Raw genomic sequence first — 14,646 nt, 5'->3', positions numbered from 1 at the left:
TCCACCAGCAATATACCAGAACTTCTGGAAAGCCTGCCCCAAAGAGTAAATGCTGTAATAATAGCAAAGGGAGGTTCAAAATTTTATTAGTTACCTGGCTGGTGTCTTTGGAATGAACAGCACTGGATGTCCAGTGACTTTTGGCTACATAGTGTAATTACTGATTATTACTAATAAGTAATAAGAAAAAAATACTTACTTCGAGGTGCATTTTTCTGGAGCTCATTCCTTACAACTCCTCTCTGACTCTGTGCTATGTGCATACTCTGAAACTAGAAACAATAAATACTTATTCGTTACATGCAATGTGATCACTTATTTTAATTTTGAGTTACAATGTCAAAGGAACATACAGGTTAAGATAAAGTGCATTACAGGAAGCCAGAAACAGTATTGGAATTTATGATGATGTGCCATGTGTTAGCTGAGAATCTGAGTCAACAAGTTGTCACCAATGCAAGTTGTGAGGCAAAACAGCAGTCATAGAGAACATGTGGCCGCGGTGGCTCAGTCGGTAACGCGTCTGACTACCATGCTCAAGGTCCCGGGTTCGATCCCCGGCCGGTTCAAATCCGGGAACTTTTCTAACGGTGAAAGCGGCCCCGGCGCCCACCCAGCGTCGAATAACATGGGTACCTGGGGGAAACCCTGGGGGGTAAAGGCGGTCACGGGCGTGATGCTGATCACATCACCCCCACTCACGACCGGATCAAGAAAGTGTGGGGCGTTACCACCACACCCCCTATACGCCTTCATGGCGTGGTGCTATGCACAGGGGAACACTTTACCTTTTTTTTTTTTATAGAGAACATGTAATCCTTTAGAGAAAAGTTTCTCAGGATTATAGTGATTAATTTTGTACCACCTGAGCATGAATATTATCACAAATATATAGCAACCTTGATTTTTCACAAACATGGTAACACTGAAAAATGTTGCAAAAGGAATGTTTATGTATGTTGTATCACAAAATAATGTAATTTTGCATAAAATGCGAACTGTGACCTTTTTCGCAAAATTCAACACATTTTGTGCTTAAAAAAACATAAAATACCTTGAAAATTCAAGATTCGTGTGTTTTAGGATTAAAAAATAAAATGCACCATATTTATGCATGCATAAAGTGCACATTTCCAAAAAAAACATTATCCCAAGAAAAGAACTATGATTTGATTTGATTTTGTTATTTCAAGTTCACTTTATGCATAGATACGCTAATCGGAACTGGACCTACAGTTTACAGTGGGATCCGAACCACTGTGTGCCTCCACCAGGTATTGAACCTGGGACCCCTTGATTACAAGGCAACGACATTATCACAATGCCATCGGGGAGGCCCAAGAAAGAAAAAAAACTGTAGTGCATGCTTTACATGAATGCAATAATTCACACAGCTACATACAACCATGTGAAAATGGATGTTTCCATGATTTTCACCTTGTATCGGAACATTTTGTACCAAAGCAAAGTGATGGGGTTCTTGTAGTCATTCGTGCATCTGAAAGCATTTTAGGAAAATAGTATGAGTGGCAGTTTCTTCACAAGGACAATTTTTTTGAATGACTCCTCAAAACAGAGATCTGAACTCGTTCAATATTCTTGGGAGTGCAAACCTTATATGTTCTTATTATTGCTGATGCTGTTGCCTTAAAGTTCCTTACCCACAGCAAAATGGTATTCCAACTGGAAACATGCAGATTACGTTGAATGTTAAGTGTCAACAGAAGGCACTCTGCGTTGCCAGCACACATTCATTATGAAAAATGTCTCAACCACAAAAGCACGGTGTTGTGCCGACAGACATGCTTTGAGATAACGAACAGCTGAATGTCATAACTTCATGCAACTTCCATTCAGTGTTGATTTAAAAATCGTCAGATTCAGTTGCCACACCTCAGTCGTGCTATTTAAAAAGTGTCCTTGTCAAGAAACCGCATGAAACTGCCACTATTGTTATTTTCCTAAAATGCTTTGATATGTGGTACATGTATTAAAATGACTTCGTTGCACAAAAGAGTTTTGTTTTTATTTGTAATTATAAACAGTCAAGTTCAGTTGCAGCACCCTGTAGCAAAATTTTACGTGCACTTAGCAGAAAAGTGTGCTAAAGTAAATATGTGAATTGGGGAAAAAATAACACCGAGAAGAAAATAACAACACCAATTTTGGAAAAAATAAAACACCGAAAAATCAAGGTTCCTACAAATAGATCAGCTATACATGAAGCAAATGATGTGGCATCATGCACTATCCTGTACTTAGAAACTAGAAAGTTGCTTACATTCTTATTACATACCTCTTCAGGAATCAGCGTCAGTATCTCCAAATACGTACAGAGTAAATTCTGAAGTGGCATTTTCGGATGATTACTAGGTTCAAAAATTGTGATGAGATCAGCAAATGGGTCAGCCCAGTGTTCAGGTACAGTATGAAGAATGTATGCTGACAACTACAGTGGAAAAGAAAAAGATCACATTAGGCATAAAATTGCAATAACGACATTACATAATAATACCATGTTTCCAGATTCAGACTGACACATTTTGAATGACTATAATTACAGTGAATAAAGCAATATAAAGGAACTAATGTATGCAATTTGAAAACAAACTTCGCAAGTTTTACTGGTAAAAAAATTGTACAATGCAGTTGTACGTAAAATAAGTACTGATCCACATGCACGAAGTATATCTGGTCAGTAATCTTTTCATGTGTTCAACATCTTGGGTATGGCAAAGCAACCCAAACACACAAAGTCCTTAGGGGTGAAGGATTTCATGCCAAAATAGACCCTATCGTTGATATAACCCCAGAAGTACAAGTCTAGGGATACAATGTCTAGAGACATGGAATTGTTCTGCTAGTCCAGCTCAGTGACTAGGGAACTTTGTGCAGAAATTGCTTCACTTGCCAGCCAAAATGTTTGATTTAGGGTAGCTATTCTGCCACTTTTTGGCTAATCAAGACAATGAGGTTGAGTGATGATATGATGAAGGGACACTCACAAAGAACATCCATGCCCAGGTTGGGATTCGAACACAGAACCCCTGGCATCGTAGCATGAGGTGCTAACCACTCTGCCATGGAAGTCGGTGCAGCCAAAATGCAGATAAGCATCACTTATTCAACTGGTAAATAACTGCAACACTGCAAATTTTGCCCCTTTAATAAAAATGGCCCAATGGTATTACCGCACAGCAAAGTTTGCATCCTCCTTGAGTTAGAACACACTTCCAGTGGAAGAAACTGTTTCCATGCACTGGCAGTCTCAAAAGTTGGAATGTAATTCCTAGACTCACAACAAAAGTCGCACTGCACAGAATACCACCACACTGTTCTCCCTTGAACAGATGCTATTTTGACATTCACAAAGACAGTGCTACGACCACACAATTAATCCACGAGACAAACATTTGGGAGAGAAAAAAACTGAATTCCTGGCTTGCACGCAACGTTGTGACTGCAGCTCTGCAGTGGCAATAACAAAATTTTCTGTATTTGCCAGCATATAAGACACACCCCACTTTCTTTTAACAAATTTTGAGAAAAAAAACTTTTTGTCACTAAATTTATAATAATTTACAGTATTTCAAATATAAAGTAGGTCTACTTTCAACAAATAACTTACCTAACCTAACTAGAATTAAATACATTTTTATCTTCTTCATCACACACTGCAAGAAATCAAGAAAGAAATCGTCTAACTCAGAACATGGGAAATTTCTAGAAATGGAGGTAATCAAAAACTGAGTATCAGCATATAAGATGCGCCCTGTTTTTCAGATCTATTTTTAAAGGGAAAAAGTGCATCTTATACGCCAGCAAATACGGTATTCTGTGGATGTCCCTAAAATTTTCTTGAACTGGAGAAATGCAGAGAATACAAAACTTTAGCAGAAGACTGAATCTGGTCCCTGTTATCAGTTTCGAGATAGGCTGCTCATTACCCAAGTACAAAGCAAATGGGCAAATGCTAATCTGCACTGCCCTCCTGTATATTACTGCATTAATATCATATGTAAATTAGACAATTATGAAAGTAATTCTGTTAATACTTACTGCAATGCATAGCTTGTTCAATATAATCTTGGGTCCTGCAGAATAAGCGAAAATGGACTCCAAAAGCTTATTTTTAAGCAATGAATAATGATCAGCAGGTACCTCATGCCAGTACTTCGACACTTTTACATGTAATGTGTTTGCCCCAAAAAACTGGACTTCAGGTGGCTGAAAAATAGAGGATTACTAAATTAAGTATGAATGTATGAAGTAGCAATAACAGTGGCGAAATTCTTCTCTTTATTTTATGATTTGACACACACAGATGTACTCCATAAAAACTTAAGTGTAAAGTGTAGGCTTGACCTAATCACCGTCAATGTCATCAGTGTTTGAAAGGCAACACATCCCATTGCAGTATCGTTGACAAGAGAGAATTCCACATCAGTAAAAGCCAGACCCTGTGGCCGAGTGGTTAGCATATCGCGCTACGACGCCAAGGGTCCCGGGTTCGAATCCTGCTCGGGCTTGGTTGTTTGTGAATGTCCATTCATCAATTTCATAACTCATTCCAATCTTTGCAAATTAGCCAAGAGACACAAAACGCGAAGTGAAATAAACTAAATCAATCAATCACATCGGTAAAACAGACGATGTGAAAAATCAGTCAAAGCCAGGGCTGGCTCAGTAGCTCAATTCACTGAGCAATGACATGGTATACCAGGGACTTGGGTTCAAGTGCAAGTCAAGCCTGCATTTTCCACTTATACATCATGTTTCAATTTCACGTTTGTAAGGTGGAAATGGTTAAAGGTTAAAATTACTATCAAAAACTGACTATAGAAAGGTGGTGCATATTATATCCACCATAACCAGCTGGCAATTCTGTCGGAATGCAGGTGCGCATGCGCAGAAGTCTCCCATGCTAAGGCAGTTACAAGTCTCACAATCTGTTTGCCATGGTACGTTCGCCTGTTTAGACACAAATTGTGACAGTGGAAGCATTCATCCGAATGAGTTCCATTCAGGTGACTCAGCAGGCACTGCACTGAGGAGCATCAGAACACCAGAGAGTACGCCTCCTCTAACCTGGAAACTTCAGTTTCTGCATGCTAGCATTGGCTCCCTATTGCCTCACTCATTGTATCATGTGTGATACTCTGGCACGGATTTACGGCGATCCTCATTAAATCATTGTCCCAGTGGTTCTGACAGGGTTGCCAACTGATATTGGTAGATACAACATGTGCCACCCTGTATTATCATTTAAAACTAAGAACTGGTACTACATTTAAAAGACATTCTGACTTCAAAATCCCCATAACTAGCATTAATACATTGTATTAAATGAATACAAAAGTAATGTTTTCATGAAGATTAAAATGCATTTTTATTATTACATTTACAATAAAAAAAACATTCCTTTTATTTAGAAAAATAATTATGAGAACAAAATATAATTACAGTAAACTACAAATTTTATTTTATTTTGGTGTATTATTTTTAAATAGAAAAAGGAAGTTAAGCCCCTATCACACGGAACTGGATTTCTAGTTGGAATGCCCTAGTTGGCGCTGAACTAACTTTCTAGGTAGCAATCATGGCCGCCTGGCTGACTGCTTGACTGGTTTGGAGGAATAGGACATGTTCTAATTGCTACTTGCTTTCCTCGACAGGATTCTGTGGAACAGCCAATCAGAGCCAAGTTTCGCCATGTGAAGATAATATGTGAGTGTGCAAAGGAGCGTTTTTGTCTGTGGTTTCCGAGTGCTATTCCATCAATGTATAACGTATACAGCATGAAAGGCACGTTGAGTTATACCATCTATGCTCAGTGCACGTTGTTTACATTTGAAACAACTAAAATATGCTTCCATACGTGTACAGTAAACGTTGTAAAGTATGTATTTAAGCAGCGCTATTGTTTCGTACCTAATAACGTTTTATACGAAACATTATTCCTCTCGGTTGAATAGTTATCGGCTTTTAAAAATGTGAAGTGATACATTGTTTACTTCTGACATGGCCGCCATTAGAACTTCCCTCGTATGGGAACAAAAGTCTATCAACAAGTACGCTGATAAGTATCATGTGAGGTGAAAACTAGCAAATTGATAGCAAGTCCAGCACCAACTAGGGCATACCTACTGGAAATCCAGTTCCGTGTGATGCGGGCTTTATTAATGTATTCTTTAATTTCTCAATAGTGTCTGCATGCATTTTTGTTTTCCATTCCTTCTAGCATGGGTTGTGACCTGTTGATTCACAGAATGTTATATATTATCTGCAATCAAAGATGATGATATCAGTATGAAGTTGGAAGCACGGGACCCATTTTAATGTCTTTTATCAAGACATTTTTGGGTGCATTATTGTTTTTAAACAAAATAATGTTATTTTCCTCATTACCCTTTATCATATGCCTAGGTTTCTCCGAGAAGTATACCCCAAAATTCAGTAACAAAAACTAAAAATCACAAATTGAAGTCATGAAAACAAACATTGTTACTACAACATGCAGTTCAGTTAGTTAGGCATCTGACATATTTGGGAGGGCCAGGTTCAGTTCCTGGGGTAGGTGATCTAAGGTCGGAATTTTCCCAACCTTGTCCCTGCATAAGTGGCTATGGGATTCAATGAGTTTAATAAATATGTACCTTGGGGTAATCCTGGGAACAAAGGTGGTCAGAGCATGGTGCTGATCACATAATGTCTAAAAAACAGACTGAGATCATTCCACGGTGCAATCAGCAGGGGTAACTTTTGTTTGTTTTAGACCATTGGCTACTCCTTCAATGTGTGTATGGTTTGAAAGTTAGAAAATATTGACCATTACACCATAAATATCATAATTTTCAAATTGTTACTTTAGAAACAAAGAAGAGTTTAAAGTAATACTGTCGTCAATACTTTCACTATTTGTCCAATTTGAATATGAGCACTGACACTTAACACATATTGGGGCATTCTATGAAAAGTGGTTTTACTTCATGTATATAACAAAATTAATTAATCTGGAAATTATTATTGTTATTAATTACATTAAAGTTTAGATGTTTATGAATGCATATAATTTGCACATTTCACCAATAAAAGTTACTAGCATCTGCAGTGTATATGCTTCACAGACAAATGAAGTCAAAATTTGCTACATTTTTAAAGCGTCACACATGCACATTAGCTCTCATGCATTCATCCTATGACATCATACTCAAGTTTTTTAAAATTTGTTAGTAGACACCACAAAGTACTTCATAATTGTATGAAATCAGTTCTTTATGAATATTTTAATCCAATCTCGAGTCTAGAAACTTAAATTTTGTGTGTAAAATGTCACACACGTAACACTGGAATGCTGCTATTACGTTTTTGAAAGTTACACGTTTCTACAGTTAATACTCCATAGAAGTCTGCTTCAGTTATCTGTTGATGCAAATCCCCATACCTTCTGTGGATCCAAAAGACTCCAACTAAAAGACCATGCCTGTGGGGAGATCTGAGCCCCAGTCAGAAAGTGGTGAGACTGGCCCTGAGTAGCTCCATCCGTGGAGTGATAGAAAATAATCACCTCTTGTTCCAATCTTTCAACAGAGTACTCCATCTTTTCTCTGCAATGAAAATTCAAGAATGAAAAACAAATTTTGATAGTTAACAACAATAACAGCAGCAACCCCCCCTCCCCCCACACACAAATCAAATATATGTTCATTTTACACTGGGAATGTGGAATCAGTGTTCCAGTACTAACCAATATAAGACCACTAATATAAGCTGGCGAGGGTTAGGGAAGGGGGTTAGAAACCATTTTTTATGGAGGTCCTGAAAGTAAACACGAGACTATGAAGTGATAGGGTGCTTGTTAGGTATTGTGTTTTTTTTCTAGTGTATTCAACCACAAAGTGTGTTATGGCTCAGCAAATGTTTTCTACTGCACAGCGTGTATTTATTTATGGTTCATGTGTGTTAACTCAATCGGCAAGTGAAGTTCAAAGGCGATTTGAAACAAGATCCCTGGGTGTAAAAGTTCCATGTCGTAAATAAATCACTATTTAAACTAGTTATGTAACTTGCGCACTTGATTCAGAGTCTGCAGTGCCGACATACAGGCACGGGCACCTTGCTTGTCGATAGCGCAAACACTGATGTGGTGGTCTACACTTCAATGAATCACTCTGTATTAGGAATGCACTCCTGTAGAATTTCTGGGGTGGTGAAATGGATACATAAAAACTTCGGTAAATGTCTGTTATATCTGAGACACATTTCTTCACTTTTACAGAAGAAACTACTTACAGAAATGAGTTTCTGTAACATTTTGAAAGTTCGTCGAGGTATTTTCTCACCATAGAATGCTGCACAACAAGAAATAAGCAAGATATAATAAACTTGCATTTTGTGCAAAGCGACAAAATTATGCTGTTGTTTCCATTGTGTACCTGCAGATGGCATGAGCGTCGACAGTCACACGGTCTCGCCAGTGTTTCCAAACGTGCCTTTTTTTATGAGATTTTTTTTTTAAACTACCGTATTCTCGCGTCTATAAGCCGCACTTTTTTTCCCCGAAAAGTGGACCAAAAAATGGGGTGCGGCTTATACACGCGAATGATAAGAAAAGCATGTGTGGCTTATACACGCGAATGATAAGAAAAGCATGTGTGGCTTATACACGCGAATGAAAGAAAGTGCAGCTACTGCTAGGACACTAAAGTACGTACGTTGATTTGTAATCTTTATCACATAACGGATTCATTAACAGCAAATCCAACAACAATGCATCTGTAGCAGGCTTTGCAACAATATGATTTCTTATCTTTAAATATTTTTTTGCAACAATATGATAATATCTTATCTTTGAACACGAATCATCCTTACTGTCGTATTGATCTGAAAACCATTCAGTAAAGTGAAGTTGTTAAAGAAGGTTGTGGGCCTGAGGTCAAGCTTGGTACTATCAAAGGGAGGATGTCTGGCACAAGAATCAGCTACGATGCTCATTTTAAACTTCAAGCGATACGATATGCTGAAGGAAACGGCAACAGATCTGCAGCATGATATTACGATGTGGACGAGTCTAACATTCGTCGATGGAGAAATCAGGAACAACTTGCTGCAACAAGTGGTAAGAGAAAGACATTTCGTGGAAAAGGAGCCAAATTTCCACAGGTAGAAGAAGACGTTTTGGCCTTTGTAAATGAGAGAAGAAATGCTGGCTATGCTGTAACCATAGACATGATACGTTTTCAAGCTCATGAAGTAGCTTCAAAGTTGGACATCAGTCGTCAAGCTTTCCGAGCTAGTGCGGGATTATCGCTTCGCCGTAGGACAACAATTGCGCAACATTTCCCTGCAGACTTTGATCAGAAAATTGTTAAATTTCACAAATACATGATTCGAATGCGAAAGTCCAATGATTATAGCTTGTCTCAGATCGGCAACGTGGACGAAACACCTATTTACTGGGACATGCCTATGTCCAGCACAGTTGCACCGAGAGGCTCGCACACCGTATCGATCAAGACCACGGGTGGAGAGAAACAACGATGCACTGTAATGTTGGGTGTTCTTGCAGATGGAAGGAAACTGCCACCGTATGTTGTGCTGAAGCGTAAGAATGTGCCGAAGGAGGCATTTCCACCGGGTATTATCATACGTGCCCAGCAGAAAGGATGGATGGAAGAAGAACTGGTATTGGACTGGATAGACAAAGTGTGGAATAGAAGGTCTGGTGCATTGCTGAAGAAAAAGCGTTTGCTGGTGTGGGACAGCTTTTGTGGTCACCTAACAGACAGAATACAGACAAAATTGCAACAGTTGAAAACAGATGTAGCTGTGATTCCTGGGGGTCTAACGTCTGTACTGCAGCCCCTAGACGTTTGTGTAATTCGCTCGTTTAAAGCTGCGTTCCGGCGTCTGTATAATGACTGGATTAGTGCAGGAAACCATGAGCTTACAGCAACAGGAAAGATCAAACGTCCGACTGTCAAGCAAATGTGTGAATGGATTCTGGCAGCATGGGAAAGTGTAAAGTCGGAGGCAATTGTGAAGGGTTTTCTGAAGTGCGGCATATCCAATTCCCTAGATGGTACCCAGGATGAAATGTTGTGGGATGATGATGTTAGTGATGAAGATGACAATACCTCTTGTGCAGAAAATATTTCAACGAGTAGCAGCAACGACAGTGAATAAGGGCTTTGAGGACTCAAACTGAATGATACGGTATTAATATGTAGATCATTGCGCTAAAATAAAGGTTAAAATACTTTTAAAATACTTACATGAAATTGGCTGCCTACGCGCAAAAAAAAAAAAAAAAAAGAGTCAATCGTGCAGCTTATACACGAGAAATTTTATTTTCCTGAAATCTAAGGCCAAAAAAGGGGGTGCGGATTATACACGCGTGCTGCTAATAGACGCGAGAATACGGTATGCTAACCTAACCTAACCTTGACGGAAATGGTCTGTGGGGCTATCGTGAATGGTTTTTGGGGCTATCCGTCAATGGTTTGTGATGACATAATGAACACGAAAGTAGGCATTTTTCGGTTAACAAGGTTGAAACACTGAATACCCACTCCAAATCGACAAAACACAAGCACAACGCGCGATGATCCACAGCTGTGCACACCATATTGTATGTTCCACAACGGAGGAAAGGAACCAAAAAAATTACTCGTAATGTGAAAAATCGAAGTTATTTTCGTGTAAAAAGCATAATGGCACCTTAAACTATGTTCCGCAATACACAATTGGTAAGTACGAACCATCCGAAACACAAAATATCCGATTTTTATCTGTCTCCGATATAACAGACATTTACCAAAACTTCTAGTGGCAACAGACTGATATGTAGCTTTGCAAATATAGATGAAATTGACACGTAAACCTGAGTGTTCTAAATGTATTACAATATTAAAATTTGTGAACCAAATATTATTATGAAAATAACTGTAATTCTAGAAAGTGCATATCTAACAATTGTTCTTGTAACAGTAATTTCTTATGAGTTGGAACTTATATGCTGACAATAAAAAAGTCTGGGTAACACTTTACTATACCTGAGACAGATTTCTTCAAGTTTACAGGAGAAAGTACTTACGCAAATCATTTTCTGTAGCGTTGTTGATGTTCGGGAATGTAATTTTGATTCATTTTAATGCGAATGCATGTGGTTTTGTACGAAAATCTATTTCCGACGCGCTATTGCTGCTGCCGCCATTTGCTTCCTGCATGAGAGCACAATATGCTCTCGTATTGTCCGTATATGCTAAATTGAACGAAAGGAGTTCTAATGGAACCAAACCTAACAGGCCTAACCTAACCTAGTAGGCATACCTCGTCCCCGTGATGGTTTGTGGAGCTATCGTGAATTTTTGGGCTAACGTCAATGGTTTTTCTGGCTCAAGGAACGATCAACGGTAAGCTATCGCCATGTTGTGTGTGGAAATAAACAAGAACAGTAAGTACTCATAAATGTAAGAAATATACATTACTTTCCTAACAAATTCAATTATTTCACCTAAATAAGTGTTCCGGAATTCAGAATAGTACGTTAGCAATGTAAAAAAAGTGCGAAAGAAATGATTCCCAGGTGTCTCAGGTATAGTAAAGTAGTACCAAAGTCTGCAATTGATTGTTGCCAGTATTGCACTGTCAGTTTAATGGAAAAGCATTTACCAAGTGGTTGAATTATAGTAAATGATGCGACTGTTAGGACATAGCTAATATATCTACACCCCCTACAAGGGTAATGTGTGTCCATTTATCTTTTCTTTCAAATTGAGTGAACCACCAATTAATCAATATTTTCAATCAATCGAGAACTAATGCACAAGAATAAAATGAAAGACTTATGCAAATTACCTTTTGTGTAATGCATAAACCAAGAATTTAAGCTCCATAATTTAGAAACTTACTTTAGATTTCATATAAATTTAAGAGAAAAATGCAAATGTTCGACCAGAAATAAATACTACTTCTGCGTTTTTTGAGTAAGCAATGAGAAACATGGGCAATCAAAGTACTCGCAAAGTATACATTCGTAGATATTATATTAGTGTACACATACTTATCCCCAGATTTCCCGAAATAATGGGAGGGTCTCAGGTTCGAATCCTGGACGTTTTGCGATGGTTCTCTCATGTATTTAATCAATTCGTCATTCATCGTCATTGTCACAATTAACCTAGAAAAGTAAAGAAGTGACATAAGATTACCAAAAAATATACTATGTTCCCGGTGACGATTGTACAACTACAAATAGAAAACTAGTTCCTAACTTTGCAGGTGTAAAGTTAACACAAGGATAAATTTGTTCTTACCAAATTCTTTGGCTTTTCATTACGAATATCTAAAACCCTCCACTCCAGATACCACCGGTTTCCAAAATGTTGCAGATTTGGTTGGAAGCAATTAACATCACAAAGTTAACAACTTCTGTTTACAATTAATTGCCACATACATACAAGTGATAGTGATGTATTGCTTACATCGTGAATGAATCACTGAGGTGAATCAAAGAATCAAACGAATCGGGTCCGGAACACGACTTTGATTTGATCGAAACTCATTTACTTCACAGCACAAGGACAATATATTCATACAGCTGGAATAAAAATCTTTTTTTTTTTTTTTATATACATATATGTACTTTATTGAATTTCAAATACGAGAAGAGTTCTATGAGACCACGCTCGCATTGGAGTCTCGGAACTGGGTGGGATTGAATCACAAAATTACCTAAAACAATTGAAATCCTGATTTGACTTGTTTCGTATTTCTTTTGTTATAGACCAAGACAGTGATGATGGAAAAGTTAATTCTTCGTGTCAGATTATTGAAATCGACTAAAAATGTTTCACGTAAAAAATGTTCGTTCTTTATTGAGAGAAAACAATAGAATATTTGTGGTTTAAACAAAAATCACGCATACTTGTAATATGCAAGGTTATAAATGGGGTTGGTTAGGTAAATCTAATTGTAGGTGGCAGCACGATACTTGTGTCTTTGCGCTTCAGAGAGGCAACTGTCCTCCCATTTAAATACATCAGGATTGTAATCTGAGATGTAGAAACAGGAACATGAATAATCAGACATGAATAATCAGCGCTTTTCTTAACAGAATAAAGATGATCGTTGACGACAACAGGAAATACATCGGAACTGAAACTTAAATTTAAATTGTTGCGAGTTGGTGCGATAAAGAATAATAATAATACAAAATATCTCCGCACGACTATTTTTGTTTCATAATTTTTTGTTAATAATTGATTTTTTATTTATATGATTTCACACTTTTCGACATGGTGAGTAAAAATTATTATTATTATTAATTTAAAAAAACCAACATATCTCAACCTCTAGTGCGTTCTTATTTAAAGTTGAGTTGAGTTAAGTTGTTGTTTTAGGTCCACTTTATGCGCAGTAAGGCTAATTGGCACTGGGCCTAAGGTTTAAAGTGGGCTCCGAACCACTATGTATGTGCCTCCACCGGGTATCGAACCCGGGACTCTTTTATTACAAGGCAACGACGCTACCACTGCGCCATCGGGGAGGCCCCTTCAACATAATGGGGCCCCAGCCTACTTTGTAGCTGGTGCCCGTGAACATCTTGCCAGACGGTGACTCAAAGGTAGATAAGGACAGAAGGCAGCGCGTTCGCCTGATCTGACTCCACTTGATTTGTGTGTGTGTGTGTGGGGGGGGGGGGAGATCACGTAAAAATTGAACTCCTTGCAAGAAACTTTGCTGCCTGCTATATCGCTAGAACGACTCCAGGAACGTTATAGCGATTGCGACAGGGCTTATTCAGACACTGCCATGCCTACATCGAAGCTGGAGGACGCATTTTGAACAACTGCTCTAAATGTATAGTAATTTACTTATTAAAGCTACAAGCAGAATTTTTTTCGGATTTATTTCTCACTTTCATAAGAATCCCAAAGTTCGGTTAAATTTTGGTTTTGTTAAGATGGACAAATTGGGACGAACCACTTTGCTAATTTCGCATTCCAAAAGGATAGTGCTTACGAGGAACATTCTCCTACCGGACAGGGAACTCATGTTGGTGCTTCTGTCCCCCTCAAGTGTTTCGTAAGGAACCAGTGGCGCATTCTGAAAATTTGACCTCTGTTTTACTGCAACAATCTTTATTTATTCCCCACAGAAAATTTTATCCCCGGAAATAGGATTTTTGTTTAACCAGCGGCGACTCGTAGCTTTTTTTTGAAGTGTAGGAAGAAGTTATGGTAAACTGAGGAAGGTTTGAAAAATGCGTTCAATTACAGTCGCACAAATCGCTTGTACCATTCATTGCATTTAGAATGTTACCTGCAGGCCAACGCACATGGTAGGGCAAGGGGCCCTTGCCCCCTTGAACTACGAATTTTTTTAATGTGAACCTATAAAAAAAACAATGAAAATAGTATTGACGATATTTCAGATTTTGCAACAATTTCGATTTTGTCCCCTCTGCCTGTCGTGTGGATTGAGGATAATAAAAAGTGCTGCTTAAACTCTGAAATTATGATAAATGGTTCTAAATTGTGCTAGGATTTATTATTAATTACTTTTTTCGGATAACTACAGTTTTAAGTTCAATTATGCATATATTTTTCGAGTTTTGAACTTGCGTTACTTATTATTCACTAC

The 14,646-nt window shown here is 38.1% G+C and overlaps 1 protein-coding gene across 2 annotated transcripts in view; it reads right to left on the bottom strand.

The window, feature by feature from the left end:
• The window catches only part of cdm (importin-13-like protein cdm), a 54,641-nt gene extending 42,183 nt beyond the window's left edge, over nucleotides 1-12,458 (bottom strand). The window contains exons 1-5 of one of the 2 annotated variants that reach the window (XM_083125026.1): nucleotides 12,318-12,458; nucleotides 7,445-7,607; nucleotides 4,060-4,227; nucleotides 2,297-2,449; nucleotides 200-272 (exon numbers count right to left, since the gene is read on the bottom strand). In XM_083125026.1, coding sequence (XP_082981152.1) covers nucleotides 200-272; nucleotides 2,297-2,449; nucleotides 4,060-4,227; nucleotides 7,445-7,600 — 550 coding nt within the window. In that variant the 5' untranslated portion in view covers nucleotides 7,601-7,607; nucleotides 12,318-12,458. Of the gene's footprint in view, nucleotides 1-199; nucleotides 273-2,296; nucleotides 2,450-4,059; nucleotides 4,228-7,444; nucleotides 7,608-11,859; nucleotides 11,916-12,317 lie in introns of those variants that run through there. The other variant, XM_083125024.1, reaches the window with a different exon arrangement.
• Nucleotides 12,459-14,646: the final 2,188 nt, after the last annotated feature.

Source organism: Lepisma saccharinum, chromosome 7 (genome assembly GCF_977018435.1).
Source record: "Lepisma saccharinum chromosome 7, izLepSacc3.1, whole genome shotgun sequence".
NCBI classification, from domain to species: domain Eukaryota; kingdom Metazoa; phylum Arthropoda; class Insecta; order Zygentoma; family Lepismatidae; genus Lepisma; species Lepisma saccharinum.
Note: the sequence above shows the minus strand (reverse complement) of the source record. Positions and strands in the feature narration are given on the sequence as shown.